The 15,939-nt window shown below is 41.5% G+C and overlaps 1 protein-coding gene across 1 annotated transcript in view; it reads left to right on the top strand.

The window, feature by feature from the left end:
* Positions 1-15,939, top strand: part of LOC118423459 (sodium/potassium/calcium exchanger 4-like) — a 50,347-nt gene that overhangs the window by 1,998 nt on the left and 32,410 nt on the right. Inside the window, exon 3 of the mRNA XM_035831630.1 lies at positions 12,978-13,054. Within this exon, the coding sequence (XP_035687523.1) occupies positions 12,978-13,054 (77 nt within the window). The remainder of the gene's footprint in view (positions 1-12,977; positions 13,055-15,939) is intronic.

Genomic DNA, 15,939 nt, shown 5'->3' with positions numbered 1-15,939 from the left:
ATGCAGAAACTTTCGCAGTGGTTTAATGTTCTCGACTTTTGCGGTGGCCGCGAACATATTTCCATGGCAGAGACTACAGTGCATGGTGATACCGCGAAATTAAAGCCACCGCGAAAAGTCCTTTTTCCCGCTACCGCGAACTTAAATGCATTTACAGTATTTCCACCACTGTAAGGCCGTCACAGAGGTTTCCACCAGGTTTCTCACACGCACTTAACGCTAGTTTACCTTTATTCGCGGAGTTACCTTTATCCGTTGTTTTGTGTTCCCGCCGCTGATAGGTCTCGCAGCCCCGCCATTATTGTACAAACCAGAATGTATTAGCATATGTAGAGGTGATAAGATACCTTTTTCTTATATCAAAATTGCACCTTCTGATTATCACTAGCGCTACGACATGTACTTAGCTTGTTTGAGCACAAATGTACAATAAAGGTCATTCATTCATTATTCCCACCACTGGAGAGCCATTACAGATGTTTCCTCTAGTTTTTTCACACGCACTTTCGAGTATTATCAATATTTATTAACTGCCTCTCTAACGGCCAGGAAAGAAAAGGGATATTCGAAGAGACCTGCAAAACCCACAAAAAATTCCAAACGTTTAGTGACGACTACAAAACTATAACCCTGTTAACGTCACATAACCCACTCATTATAGAATAAGTGGGGTACTTCGTCTTCCACTACTTCCAGAAAAGAAGTCAAACCCTAATGCTTAAACCGTAGCTCTCAGCAGTCCATATCATTTCTAGAATAGCCACTTGTTTCCACTTCTCACCATTGTTACCTATACCAAAGTCTTGTTTTTTTTATGTATGTTTACTATATATTCTGTAGGTTCCATGTTGCAATTAGCCCTCGGGCAAGAACTTGCAAATAAACATTATAATTAATGATATATTGTGCGGGGTGTTGTACCTCGTGTGCAGGGGATCCGTAATAGTGTCAGCAACCCTGTTATGCCTCCAACGCGCTAAAATGTTTTGTGACTCATGATTTCGAGACGAGTGTAAATTTGCGCACCATTTTAATGACTGACACGTCATGGAAATGCACTTAAAACGTACTTAATTTCAAAGTTAGCCTGATATCTCCACAACCGTAAACGCTATGACACAATGCAGTTTGAAGAGATAAGAATATCACACCATGCAATGATGTGAAATCTGCATAGATTGGGAAAAGATGGTTGGAATTTGAAAAGTACATTTCATATTAAAATTGTGTGAGAACAACTATTTTTTGCGGGGGTCTCTGATTTGTCAGTAACCCTATTATGCACTAAACGAACTAAAGCCCCCTTTACAAATCAAGAATTTAGCTCGGCCGAGTTGTCAGCTATCTCTACATTACGAGGAGGTATGACCCTGATGCCGACGAAGAAACTCTGCCATTTGTTCGTAGGCATGAAGGCCATGCCTCCTCGTAATTTAGAGCTCGCTGACAACTCGGCCGAGCTAAATTCTTGATTTGTAAAGGGGGCTTAAAGAATACCTAACTTCTGTGACGAGAGCAAATTGGTGCAGCATTATAATAACCTGGCACGCCGTGCTATACTAATCTACGAAGAAATGGGAATGCACTTGGAATTTTTAAAGTGTACTTCATTTCAATGTAAGATGTCTTTATTCAAAATTATAAACTTTATAATGCACATGCATATAAAATGAAATAGGCATGCATGTCGTTCAACACAATCAAACCACCTTACATTGGAGAATCATTTTCAATTTGCACTTCATTTTAGAGTTTGCATCCATACAATTAAAAACGCTATGGCACAATTATATTCAGGATAGATCAAGAAAGCACACCATGCAATGACATGAAATCTCCTTAGGTTGGGAAAAGATAGTTGGAATTCGAAAAGTGTATTTTATATTGAAACTGTGTGAGTTCGGTCAGTTGTTGTATATTGTTGTTGTTGTTGTTTTTTTTTTGGGGGGGGGTTCTTTGGTAGTTTCAGTAGCCCTATTACATAATTATATGCCTCAAACGCACAACTCAAGAATGCCTAAGTTATGTGACTCATGGTTTTCCAGACGAGCGTAAATCTGTGAACCATTTTAATGACTTGGCGAGCCGTGGTATACTGATCGACGTAAACTTGAAATTTGAAAAGCGTAGTTCATTCAAGACATTTGTATTTACGGACATAAAGTTTGTAATGTACATGTATATAAAATGAAATAGGCATACCATGCCGTTCAACACTATTAAATCACCTTACAGATGAAAGTCATTTTCGATTTGCACTTCATCTTTAAGTTAGTATCTATCCAATTATAAACGCTGTAGCACAATTAGAACAGAATAGATAACCAAAGCGCGCAGTGTAATCACATCAAATTTCCAAAGATTGGGGAAAGATATTTTGAAAAGTGCATTACATATTACAATTGTGTGAGTTCGGTCAGTTTAGAGTCCGTTGCAGTCTTCGGAACGGGACAAAGACTCTCTATCACGGCAAGTTCCCTTCCTCGGCAAACTCCCTTTTCCGGCACAAGAGAACATAGCCAACGTTGAAAATCGCGAACCAACGCCCCCCCCCCCAAAAAAAAAACCATCCTCGTTCCAAAGACTGCAACGGAGGCTAGGTCAGTTGTTGTATATTGATAGTGGCATTAACCCTATCATGCCTCCAACGCGATAAACATGTGACGTGAGTCATGGTTTAGAGAAGAGTATAGTTTTTTTAATTATTGTAATGATTGCTATACTGGTCCACGTAGATTTGGAAATGCACAATGTGTGTGAAATGTCTTAGCACGCAAGGCAACAATAGTAATACTTAGAAAATAAATATATATATACTCGGAATTTAATTAAAAAGTGGACTTATCTTAAAAAGATATCTTAAAAAACTGCAAACGTTACCGTGCGTATGTGGACAAGTTAATATAAAAGGAGCTCTATTCTCCAAACAGTTACAAACCATTTTGCATACCAACTATTTATCGTTAACGTTACCGCACCCCATGCAGAACTAATATCAATTCAGATTAGCAAAGGCATTGTGATAGCAAAACCTGTATTACGATTTATGATGTTGCACTGTGTGCTAGGCCTATATCATTACGTCTAGATTTGTGTCATAATGTTTATACTTAATCTGACTTGAAAATGAGGTACATTTCTCAAAGTCCAATCATCTTTTCACGATCGGAAGTTGCACAGTTTACTAAGCCTCATATCATTTAGCCACCTTTGTTCCATAACTACATTTATTAGAGATGTAGAGATATTATAGTCCGGCGGCATAGCTGAAAAAATCAGGCTAATTGTGCACTTTTGTCTAAAAGCAAAATTTCAGGTCATTCTGGTTAATAACCTGGGCACAGTAGCCAAGAATATACATTTTTGCTCTAAAAATGCCCCCCAAAAGGCCATAAAACCAATTCTGGGCAGAACTTGAGATGCCTCCATATCTATTTTTGTTTAGAATACATTCAACTGTATTCGTGCCAAATTTGGTGCTTTTAGACCAATTTGCACAATTTTTCAGCTATGCCGCTGGACATTAGGGAATATTTTGCTGTGCACTGGTATGGTCAGCAAACTCTTATTTCCAAATATCCCCCAGTTTTTTTTTATTCAAACATTTAAACAATAATACAATATGACAAAGGGGTAGACATATTTTGACGCTACCCCTTACATAAAACAAAGCGTACATTTTTACAAAGAGAAATCAAGTACAAATGAAAAGCAAGGGAAAATCACGTCTGACAGAAAATAACACATTGTACATAATATAACAAGAAAAGGTAAACGCAAGTCCAGTTTCCCACCCAATGGTGAAATAATTGGACACATTACAAAAATCCCCCAGTTTAGGCAGTTTCCACTCTTTCGCAGAGATATCTGCTGAAGCCTTGATTTTTACACTGCAGCCTGAGGCCCTTCATCACCCAATCACGTAACGCATCTGACAACTCCGTCTGGCGTTGCCGTGGCAACCGCTCTCGGTGACGTCACCGGCGCACAACGTGGCCCAATCGGAACGTCCGACTCCTCCGCGCGTAGCGGGAACGCCTCGGGCCTGCGGTTCTAACGGGGCTGGGGCTGAGCTCAGTCATACCTTCAAATACCTGAGCTACCAACCTAGGACCGATGTGTTCAAAAATTCGTTCTTTCCCAGAACTATCGTAGAGTGGAACTTGTTATCACCAAACACAGTAGGGGCATCATCTCTGGATAGTTTTGAAGAACGCTTGCTGATAGATGTGCAAAATTTGAGCTTGAGTTGAGTTGTAGATCATTCAAAATGTAGGAATTACTGAATTTCATGGTTTTCCTTCTCTGCTGCAGCTGATGGAAATGTGATACTAGTATTAGGTTGTTACGAGGCGGAGTTGAACCTCGTCAGGTCGTTGGGAACACACAGGCCTGCGCCGGTAATTGCGCTCATGAATCCGCCTGCTCAATCTAAGAGCCCTAGCCTCCTTACACGTTTAGAACGATTTCTTGGGAGATTGACACAGCAAGATATTGAAAAAAAGAATAGAAAGCCCGATAAAAACGACTAAAAAAACGTTAAAAAAAATAGCCGGAGCCTAACCTCTGCTTGGAGAGTACCTTTGCAATAGGAGGGGTAAGAGTTTGAAACCACGTCCATCGGCTTGATATCCCGAATATCTGTTCCTAAATACAACGGATATAGGTTTCCCCATACAACGGATATAGGTTTCCCGCGAAAAATGCATATGGAGTTAACTTAGAGTTACACTGTGAGACACAAAGGTCAATATTTTGAATTTGCATCACAAGAGGTTATATTTGGTTATCTTCTATCTCCTGGTTGTTTCCTAGAGTAAACACCGAGCATGTTTTGATTTTGTTTGTTTATTTGTTCGCACTTTAAAAACAACAACAAAAAGTACATATGAGTGAATCATTATACATGAATAGTGCAAGGTAGGCCAAAAGCAAAGAGCTTATAAGAAGGCCTTCCTATATCATCTCAATTCACTTCAACCTGACCCAAATAAGTATGGATAATAATTAACGGAAACTATGGAATGAAAAATATATTACACAAAATAATTAAACGTAACTTAGGAAATAATAAATGGATATGAGTATAAATTGAAAGTTAACGTTGCCAGAAATAAACATACATACATACATACATAATTCATCCGGCTTTACACCGGTGAGGCACAGCCCGAAGCACAAGACTTCCAGAACGATCTGTCCCTCATGGCCGACACCAAACTTGGCCCTGACAGTCCAATGTCTCTTTCTATCATTGTCTTTAAGGTAATGTACGGTCGGCCAACTCTGCGCCTTCCTTCTGGTAGCCAGTCCATTAGTCTCCCTGCAGGCTCGTTCCCACGAACCACGTGCCCTGCCAGGGCGAGTCGGCGCTGCCTCACCACAGATGAAATGGCTGGGAGTGGGCCGTATAGTTGCTTGTTGGTTAGACAGTCTCTCCATGAAACATTATACACCTTTCTCAACATTTTCGTATAAGTACCATCCAATTTTTTGCTCTGTGCTGCTGTCATAGTCCATGACTCACAACTATACAGTAAAATGGACTCAGTACATGCTTTAAACACTTTGGTTTTTGTGTGCTTACTGATGGGTGCTTTCCATATCTTTTGTAAGGAATGGAGAGAACTCCAGGCTTGAGCAATCCTACATTCCATATCCTTCTCAGAATTGGTATAGCCGCCTAAGTACTTAAAGTCTACTACACGCTCGATTTCAGAACCGTCGGAAGTAGTTAGTTGCTGGGAAGATGATGGGTTTATATGCATGTATTAAGTAAAAGACGGGTTCAAATATAAGCCGATGGCCTGACATGCCACTTCTACTTTGTCTAACAGGATTTGTGCAAAAAGTAATGAGTTTTCCAAAAGGGCAATGTCGTCTGCAAAATCGATATCGGCGAGGACTTCTGCAGGGTAGCGACTACTACGCCGACGACGGAGTGTAAAACCATCAGTGTCTGAAATCGAGCACCTTAACGCGTAGTCTAGACATATAATGAACAAAAATGGAGCAAGAGGGTCCCCCTGCAGTACACCAGTATCAATGCTAAACATGTCAGTTTCTCCATCTGGAGTGATAACAACTGCGGATGTATCTCTGTACATAACTGCTATAGCATTAACAATGTCTTTTGGAACCCCATATGCCTCTAAGATCTAAGAAATAAACAAGGAAGTATACAAATTATACAAAAGAAATAAGTATGGATAAGGCATGACGGAACCAATAGATTGAAAACACAATGCACTGAATAATAAATGGATATAGAGAAATTGAGAATTACCAGAAGGAAACAAGGAAGTGTAAAACCAAAACGAAAAGTAGGGTTATTTATTAATTCAGCTTTGATCTGGCATTGGAATATAGCAAAAGAGTGAAGGAGGCGCATACAAAAATCGCCGTTACATAATTCATCGTGGGTTTGTGTATCCAGCCCCCATCATGAAAATACAATAAACTCACAAGCAGTGGTGCATCTTGTTGACATGACTCGCGAAATTGAAAAATAATTGAATGACGGAAGAAACAACATTGTTTTCTAATTAATGGTATTTAAAAATTTTAATTGCTATTAATGAATAATAAAGTTTATTGCAAATTCTTGCCCGTGGGCTAATTGCAGGTAACATGAGATATTCAGACAAAGTAAAACAATATCAAAGGCATCTACTCTAGTCTTAAACTAGTAAAAGCTAACTCTAGATCCTAGATTATTGGGTTCGACTCCTTTTTCGAAGACAGTGGAAGACGAAAGATCCCACATTTTCTATTATGTTTGGGTTTTGTAATGTTAGAAGGAGAATTGTTCTCCTTTTGTCGGTGAATGTTAAAAAGTTTGGGTGGAATTTGGTGGCCTCATCAAACAGCTATTTTCTTTCGTGATCGTAAAAAGAGCAGTTTGACATAAAATGTGTTTCGTCTTCCACTATATTAATTTTCTAAAGCCAAAATACGCAACATGGTAGAAGTCCTTTTATCTGTTGCAGTGTTTGGATTCGGCTTCTCCTTGTTTCTTACGTTAGGCTCATGGCGGAAGCGGGATCCTGTAAATGATCTGTCGAGGAAAAGATTGCAGAAGCTGTTCGGTCATCTGTCTTCTGGCACTCACGTCTCGCCTCCTGGGGGCCATTTGCTGCAGAAACAAGCACAAACAGATAAGAAACAAGCACACACAGATAACGGATTCCCGAGGAGCTATGAATTCCATCCACTCATATCCCAAATATATATACAAACTGGTGTGTTACACCGAACGGCGGTTATACCGGCTATATAGATACAGATACTTATTCAAACATGTACTTGCAAGTGACCGACGCTACGTATGGACCGCCTTGCCAATATGGCCGCTTTTACATAATTTTTCCCTTCGATGATTTTTCCCAGCATTAAGTATTTTCGATTAACCAGTATCTTAGATACCATCATTGATAATTGTTCCCATTGATTAGCGTTTCCTCCGTTAATAGATGATTTTCCCCATTGGTACCAGCACTAAGAATGCTGCCTATAGTGACCACCTGTCAACAGAGACCAGGCTTTATAAGTAACTTAATTGGTTTTCTTGGACAGTTTAACTGCGATCTTTATTTCTGTGCACAATCACAGTATAGAACTCTGTACATTATAAGAACTGTGATCTTTATTTCTGTGCACAATCACAGTATAGAACTCTCTACCTGATAACAATGCATGAAAACCGCTCTTTAAGCACTCTTAAAGTGTGCTTAAATGTACTGCATTGGCATTCTTTAAGTTACTTTACGTAATGTTAACGCTTTCTTAAATATTATCATTAAGCCATAATTAAGTACTGGGATCTTTATTTCTGTGTACAATCACAGCATAGAACTCTGTACATTATAAGAACTGTGATCTTTATTTCCGTGTACAATCACAGTATAGAACTCTGTACCTGATAGGTAGTGGTAGCTCGAGCTGACACAGCCAAAGCCATACAGGGAACCGATACTGATTCAGCTGCAGCTCTATTCCCCTTGGCTTGGCTTGTGGCGTTTTGAAATAGAATATAACGCTAGTTAACCTATATCTGCGAGGTGATCTATATCCGTTGTTTTTAAAAAACATGGTATTTAGCGAATGTCAAGTCGACGAATGTTAATTTGAAACTATAATATTGCAATTTGAAACCACCTTCCGTCGAATTGATGATCCTAAACACCCTGCTCTAAATACAACGGATAGCAGCCATTTACCATAGTACGGTTTTATCGACCGTGGTGCAAATAACGTTTATTGCAAATTCTTGCCCGAGGGCTAATTGTAGGTAACATTAAAGATACAAACAGTGTACGAAAAATATCACAAGTGTCTACTTTAGTCTAAAGCTAGTAAAAGCTAACTCTAGATCCTAGGTTATTGGGTTCGACTCCTTTTTTTAAGACAGTGGAAGACGAAAGATCCCACCCTTTCTATTATGTGTGGGTTTTGTGATGTTAGAAGGAGAACTGTTTTCTTTTTGTCAGTGAATGTGAGGAAGTTTGGGTGGAATTTTATGGCCTAACCCGCCGACACGTCACGCCCATTTGACGCATATCAAGGCCTTGGTTGAGTAAACATTGAGATGGAGTAAGATGGAGAATTACCCGTCCGCGGATGAGCCGCTCCGCCATCTTAAGATAACCTAAAGATAACCCCAAGACGCTTCCCCATCTTAACATGTCCTGTTCTCCGTCTTATCTTGTAGCTCGCCTCTTTATTAAGTAAGCGGCTACATCGTCAGGAGCCTGTGATACACCATCTCTCGGCCTCATCAGGCGCCGGTCCGGGGCCTTGACGGCTAACCAGTGGAATTTCTTACACACTCACACTCACTCCGGCGAGCTCGCTCTGAGTCTACACATTTCATAACCCTCAATTCTGTGCTAACTTTGTTCTTGAAGGCATGACTATTTCTTGTAATTTTCTGCGCCGGCATTAGGTACTTGATAGCTTCTCTGTCTTCCAGGTTATTAGTTATTTGGTGCATCATGTATAGTCTGGATAGTTTTTTCTGTATCTGAGTAACTACTACTGTAGATATGTTTTAAAATTGGTGACACTTGACCACCCCCCCCCCCCCCCCCCTACCGTCGTACTTGTTTGCACAGAATGTAGCAACTTGGTTCTGTTCCCTTTTCAGCGTATCGCTAAGTTTATCTCCTATACCTGTATCGCCACGGGCTACTAAAAGCATGCTTTTTTTAAGCAGGCTAATTTTGTCAGTTTCAACGTCTGATTTTAGCGAATTGGGTGAACCATCTTAGCCTGTTATCCACTTTATTCTGGCTCCTATTCACTGTCGCTTCACTGTCGAATATTTTAGAGGAACGAATTCTAACCATGAGAGGATGACTACTAAGCTTGAGCCATAGAATATGATTTTGTATATAATATATCAATCTCTGCAGACACTACAGTCTAACACATGAATAGGTGAAATAATTCAGTCTAACACATGAATAGGTGAAATGAATAAAAAATGTAAGATTTGGCACACTGACAAACGGATGCATTACTCTGTAATTCTTTTTTATATAGATCTTTATTGACACGACAAAAGTACAGCGACTTTCGTAAGGTCTACATGTATAACAGCTACATACAGTACAATTTAACACACATATATGGATATCTAAAGGTATGAATAAATCAACATATAGTGTCTAGCTTGTCATTTACACTATTGGTTCTATGGTATAAACATTCGTGGATATATTTGCCTACTTGTACACAGTGTGGATTATCGCCTCCCAGAATGTAATTGAGTTTATCTATCGAACAGAGAGTAGCAAATTCTTTAGAGCAAGCGGAAAGTAATGTGAACACCTCTGTGCGTTTGTCATTATATCGAGAACATTCCATAACAAAGTGACGTTCGTCTTCGATCTCATTTGTACGAAGAAACGTACACAGTACAGACACACGAATGAAGAAAGCGTGCTGTATGAAACAAATTCAGAGGTCAGGATAGGTTAACTATGGGTCAGACGGGTCGGCAGTACCGCTGGCGATGGTCTGTGCTCTGTCCGTGACGATAGCAGGATGTTGTAGGGTGCTGTCTGTTTAGTGTAAGATCGAAGCTGACCACCTGGTACTGACCTCTAGTCTCCCGGCAGGGCATCTTCTCTGGATAGTTTTAAAGAACGCTTGCAGATGTGCAAAAGCTAGGTGTGACGGGTCCTTTGGTGTAATATAACCAGCTGCTGCCGCGCCGCGTGCCTGTGAAGCTGGTGTGTTACGCCGAACGGCGGTTATACCGGCTATATAGATACAGATACAGAAGCTGGTGTGTTACGCCGAACGGCGGTTATACCGGCTATATAGATACAGATACAGAAGCTGGTGTGTTACGCCGAAGGGCGGTTATACCGGCTATACAGATACAGATACAGGGTTGTAGGTGTAGGAGGAGGTCAGCCGTTTTCCCTGAGTCCTTTTAGGTATTTCTCTGACTTCAGGTAATATCAATTCTAACAATACCCCACATGAGAAATACTTGAATTTGAAGTGATTTAAAGAGATGTGTCAGTGCAGCATCAGGGGTGTAGGTGTAGGAGGTCAACCGTTTTCCCTGACTCCATAGAGGTATTTTTCTGACTTCAGGTAAAACATCATGCCCCTCATGAGGAAACAATACATGAATTTAAAGTGATTTAAAGAGATGTATCAATGCAGCATCAGTATACCGGTACACGTTAGATACTCAGGTGTTCCAGACTTGTTCTTGAGAAGGTCTCTTACCAATGTTTACTAATGTGGCGGTATCATAGCACCCGGTGGAATTTTGAGAGTTGATGCTATGACTGTAGAACATTGAAATGTAATGGTGGGGGTTCTTCACGCTTCTTCACAGTGTTGAAATTTGGGAAGAGAAGTATCAAGAATAGGAAACCATGCTTGTTGGGCTCTGCAATGGAGGATGCCCTGACATGGAATACCGCGGCGAAGGTCATAACCAAGGTCAAGTCTTCTAAGGTCAAAGCTTTTAACACTTTGAGATTAGGTTTTCCTCAGCACTGTAATCTTCCATCCCCACGTGACCAAATTAGCCCTCCCCACTGAATTTGCTTGCCGGGATTTCAATAAAATGGATTCCTGAGACAAAACTTGCTCGAGGTGCGAGTTAGCCCTGGTGCTGAAGAGGTGACCGCGTTTCCAACCGGAATTGAGGGGATTTTTTTTGCAGTATTTATTTAGCCTTGATTTACGTACTCTGCTGTCCGGGGCTGTAACTGGCCCCTCCACATAGTCTGTGTAACACAAACTCTGCTGTCCGGGGCTGTAACTGGCCCCTCCACATAGTCTGTGTAACACAAACTCTGCTGTCCGGGGCTGTAACTGGCCCCTCCACATAGTCTGTGTAACACAAACTCTGCTGTCCGGGGCTGTAACTGGCCCCTCCACATAGTCTGTGTAACACAAACTCTGCTGTCCGGGGCTGTAACTGGCCCCTCCACATAGTCTGTGTAACACAAACTCTGCTGTCCGGGGCTGTAACTGGCCCCTCCACATAGTCTGTGTAACACAAACTCTGCTGTCCGGGGCTGTAACTGGCCCCTCCCGCAGAGGAGGCCTGCTGGGTGGGCTGCTATAAGCGAGATTTTATCAGGCTAAAGTGTTCAAAAATCAGTTTTACCCTCGAACCATCGAAGAGTGGAACTCGTTACCACCAAGTACAGTACGGCCAGCTAGCGTTTTTTCAGCTACAGGCCCCGAGTCTGGATTCCAGGCTACAGCCTCTGAGTCTGAATTCCAGACTACATCACCTGTGTCTGAATTCCAAGCTACAGGCCCTGTGTCTGAATTCCCGGCTACAGGCCCTGTGTCTGAATTCCAGGCTACAGGCCCTGTGTCTGAATTCTAGACTACAGGCCCTGTGCCTGACCACAGCTGCTGCAGGAAATGCCAAAGATCACCGGCCACTCGTCAGGTAATGACGTCACCGGTCACTCGGCAGGTAATGACGTCACCGACCACTCGGCATGTAATGTCGATGTCCCTCCGTCGGTCGTCCTGGCAACCGACCAACTGGCGCGCGCAAGTCTGCAGATGAGTCATCAGACAAGAAAAGACGCCTCAGAAGACTTGGTCTGCAAAAAAATGGTCTGATACTCTTCTCAGAAATGGCGGATATTTGAGATGATGGACAAAAACGTTTCAAACGAGCTATAATATATTTCTGAGAAATTGCCAAAAAATTCATGTAAGTTGGCGATACTGCCTCAGAAGATCTAAAACCTTTCTAAGAAATGGCGCCGGCGGAAATTTTAGATTTAAACGCGCTCTTAGCTTCCCTGAGCTGTCCGTTTGCCAAGTTTGCATCCCTCTATTGAACTGAAATCATCATTTCCCAAAGCCCTTTGACGTCTTACAATTCTGGACTAAGGTGAAGCATGATGTAGCTTCATGTAGCCAGTAATAATTGCTGAAAATCCTAGGAAAATAACTACAAACTTGACCTCACGTACATAGACTGTTGGTGTTAATGACAGCGATCTTTATTGCATATCCATGGCCAACATGGGCTAAATGTTCATTTTGAACTAAACCAGTCATAATTAACGTTATAAATGTATTGAATTATATAACTAAAGTTATTTGTGGAAAGGTTCCGTATATTCCATCTAAATCTGCAGAGCCACCCCCAACCCTTATTAAAACACGTGTAGACAAACGTAGATAGTTCTGTAAAAGTCTTGCTAGATGACATATGAAGAGTTGTTGAGCAGCGTGCTCGTACACTTTGCGTAAAATCCTAGTAAAATCCCTGCAATGGGGCAGGGGGAAGACATGTCAGACACGCTGATGCATACAGCATGAAGTGCCAGGTACTCACGATGCACGTGTTTTTTTTCTCTTCCAGCTTTCCTAACATGAAACCAAGTCCCGGAGAAAATAGATGAATGTAGAGTATTCAGTTGTCTGTAAGTGCCAGCTGCTGATGTTGCACGTGTTTTTTTTCTCTCTTCCAGCAATTCACGAGTTCCCGCCGGACCTGTTCTCGCAGACCCAGCGGAGACATGGCGCCATCGTGGTGCACACGCTCGTGGTAAGCCCGCTATCTCATGTTTTACTGCATGGTCATTGATTTGACAGAATTTCGTAGAAAAAGAACGATGTTTTTACGTTTTGTGTGTGTGTGTGTGTGTGTGTGTGTGTGTGTGTGTCTTTGTGTGTGTGTGTGTCTTTGTGTGTGTGTGTGTGAGTGTATGTGTGTGTCTGTGTGTGTGTATGTCTGTGTGTCTGTGTGTGTGTGTGTGGTGTGACTGTGTGTGTGTGTGACTGTGTGTGTGTCTGTGTGTGTGTGTGTGACTGTGTGTGTGTGTCTGTGTGTGTGTGTGTGTTTGTGTATATGTGTGTCTCTCTGTGTGTGTGTGTGTGTGTGTGTGTGTGTGTGTGTGTGTGTGTGTGTGTGTGTGTGTGTGTGTGAGTGAGTGACTGTATGACTATGTGTGTGTGATTGTGTGTTCGTCATAAAGTAAAAGTGAAACTAAAACTTTTCTCGTATGTCTTTTATTGCCCTATCCCCACAGCGTCCATCTATGACTTCATAGCATGGCAATATTCATTCCGGAAACGTTGAACTTGAACTATATATCCCTAGATTCAATGATCACCAATCTTGTATTAGATGATCAAAGAGACCTTAGTTCTTTTAGCAATAACCGTCAGATCTGATACATCGCCCCCGGGCAGGGCTGTATTTCAGACTCAATACTGGCCACAGTTTCTCCATCAATCAAATAACGGATATTTGTCCTCGTGGAGGAGGTCAGCACGACATGCAGGCAGTCTGTCTCATTCTTTATGTGTGTGTGTGTGTGTGTGTGTGTGTGTATTCATGAAATATACCTTGTGCAATGGCCTAGTGGTCAGAGTGTTCGCCTTGCATTCGGTAGGTCGTGAGTTCGATCCCCGGCCGAGTCATACCAAAGACTTTAAAAATGGTACATGCTTCTTTCTCTGCTTAGCACTCAGCATTTGGGAAAGAGTATGGAAGTTGAACACTAGCCACCTGCTGTAGTAATTGCGTTGTGTGGCCCAAGGGCTACTGAAACGGAGATGGGCGCCGCCCTATGCGCCATCAGGCGCCATCAGTTAACTAATAACTTGATTGCACAACAATGTACGAGGTACAAAGTATGGCATCTACATAACTACAGTGCTATAGCTTAACTTAAGGCTTATCTTACTAATACAAGAGTTGTAGTATGGGATAAGTTTCTTACAATCATTGGAGGCTTTTACAATCATTTGATGAATTTTTAATGTCTAAACCGTCTTTGATATATTTTTGATATATATCTGCCATGCAGGGATTGTCACATGTCATGATGTATTTGAATTTGCACTTCAGGTCCATTGAGATAAATCCTTGTGTATAAAATGTCAGCCTTTTGTATAGAGAATTGCGTATATCAGAATATTTGGTACATGCAACCATAAAGTGATATTCGTCTTCAATTGACTCTGGACAGAATGAACAAACCCTCTGATCGATAGGGAATCTCCCGGTTTCTATATTTAATTTGTGACAGCCAATTATGTGAATGTTTTATAGTTCAGTATGAAAATTCTTTTCTATTCCTGGGAATTCGTAGTGTATTCTAGAAATTCTCACTGCATTCCAGATATCCTTTGGGTCACATTCTGGTAGGATTCGAAGTGGCTTGCCGTTTCGGTTCTCCATCGAATGAGATAAGAATGCTTCGAATAATGTTAAAATACCGTAGAATGCGGTCACACTGCAGTTAGAATAATTAAAATACACTTTGAATGCCGTTCGATATTTCTCCTCTTCGAATGTTTTTAGCATGTCAAAAACTTTCAGGCCAGCCAAAAGAACGGGATCAAATATCTGGAATGCAGTGATAATTTCTAGAATACACTACGAATTCCCAGTAATAGAAATCTAATTCTGACGGCATTCCGGCTCATTCTTGCTCTCTTGTGAAGGGGTCTTACCATTTGCGGGATATTTCAACAACAAACATGCTTCCTCACAAAGTTACCATCTTTTCTATGAGGGAGTGGCCGTAGGGTGACCAACATTCCCATTAGTAGTTCCATAATCCATTAGTAATAATCCAGTAGTAATAAATCCATTGCCAAGGAAGTGTGCTTTGAAAGTTTTGAGTGCTTTGTGTTCTGTCAAATAATCTCACACCAATTGAACTCACACCATGGGTAATGTTCAACTCACAAAGTCATAAGTTAGGTCATACAAATCCAATCCTGTTCGCTCAACATCCAGGGAAAAGATAGCCTGGTTACCAAACCCCAGCCCGATCTCAAGTATCTATCGTGCAGGGGTCTGGCCGGATGGCATAGGCAGCCTTCTCAATTTTGCCCCTTATAGTGGGCAAAAAAAACTCCACCAATAGAACAGCAGCAGGATCAGCAGGAGGTACTACACCCCTACCATGATTGGTTAAAGACCCCCAACTGTATTTTTTTAATCCATAACAGTGACCACTAAGTACCTGATTCGCTACCATCTGGCTACTGTGATAGCCTGCTGACCAACTGTGGTGTGTTGTAGCTGGCTACCTGTGGTGTGAGTGGTCATCAATCCTAGGTTCTCCTCCCTCTGATCAAGGGCCTTCGAGAACCTTTCTACAGCCATCCTGCCAGACCCCAACACAAAAAGATATTTTTGAGGTTCTGGTATGGTATCCAGGCTAGGGAAAAGAGAACCTGACTGTAACATCTGCATGTGACGTCGGTTGTGAATTTGATACGCGTGTTGTGTACACATAACAAAACCCACCCTGCCGTTTACACCCGCCGTTATCTCCTGCTTGTACTATAATTAGTCCCGATCACGCCGACTGGCTCCCTGTCAATGTTTCTGTCAGCGTGGCAGTCCATATTAGCTCCTGTCATCATCGCTTTCCAACCCAAGTTCAAGTAGTTGTATATATTCTGCTGGAG

The sequence above is a fragment of the Branchiostoma floridae genome, chromosome 1 (assembly GCF_000003815.2).
Source record: "Branchiostoma floridae strain S238N-H82 chromosome 1, Bfl_VNyyK, whole genome shotgun sequence".
Lineage (NCBI taxonomy): Eukaryota > Metazoa > Chordata > Leptocardii > Amphioxiformes > Branchiostomatidae > Branchiostoma > Branchiostoma floridae.
The sequence above is the reverse complement of the archived record's forward strand: the minus strand, read 5'-3'. Positions and strand labels throughout refer to the sequence as shown.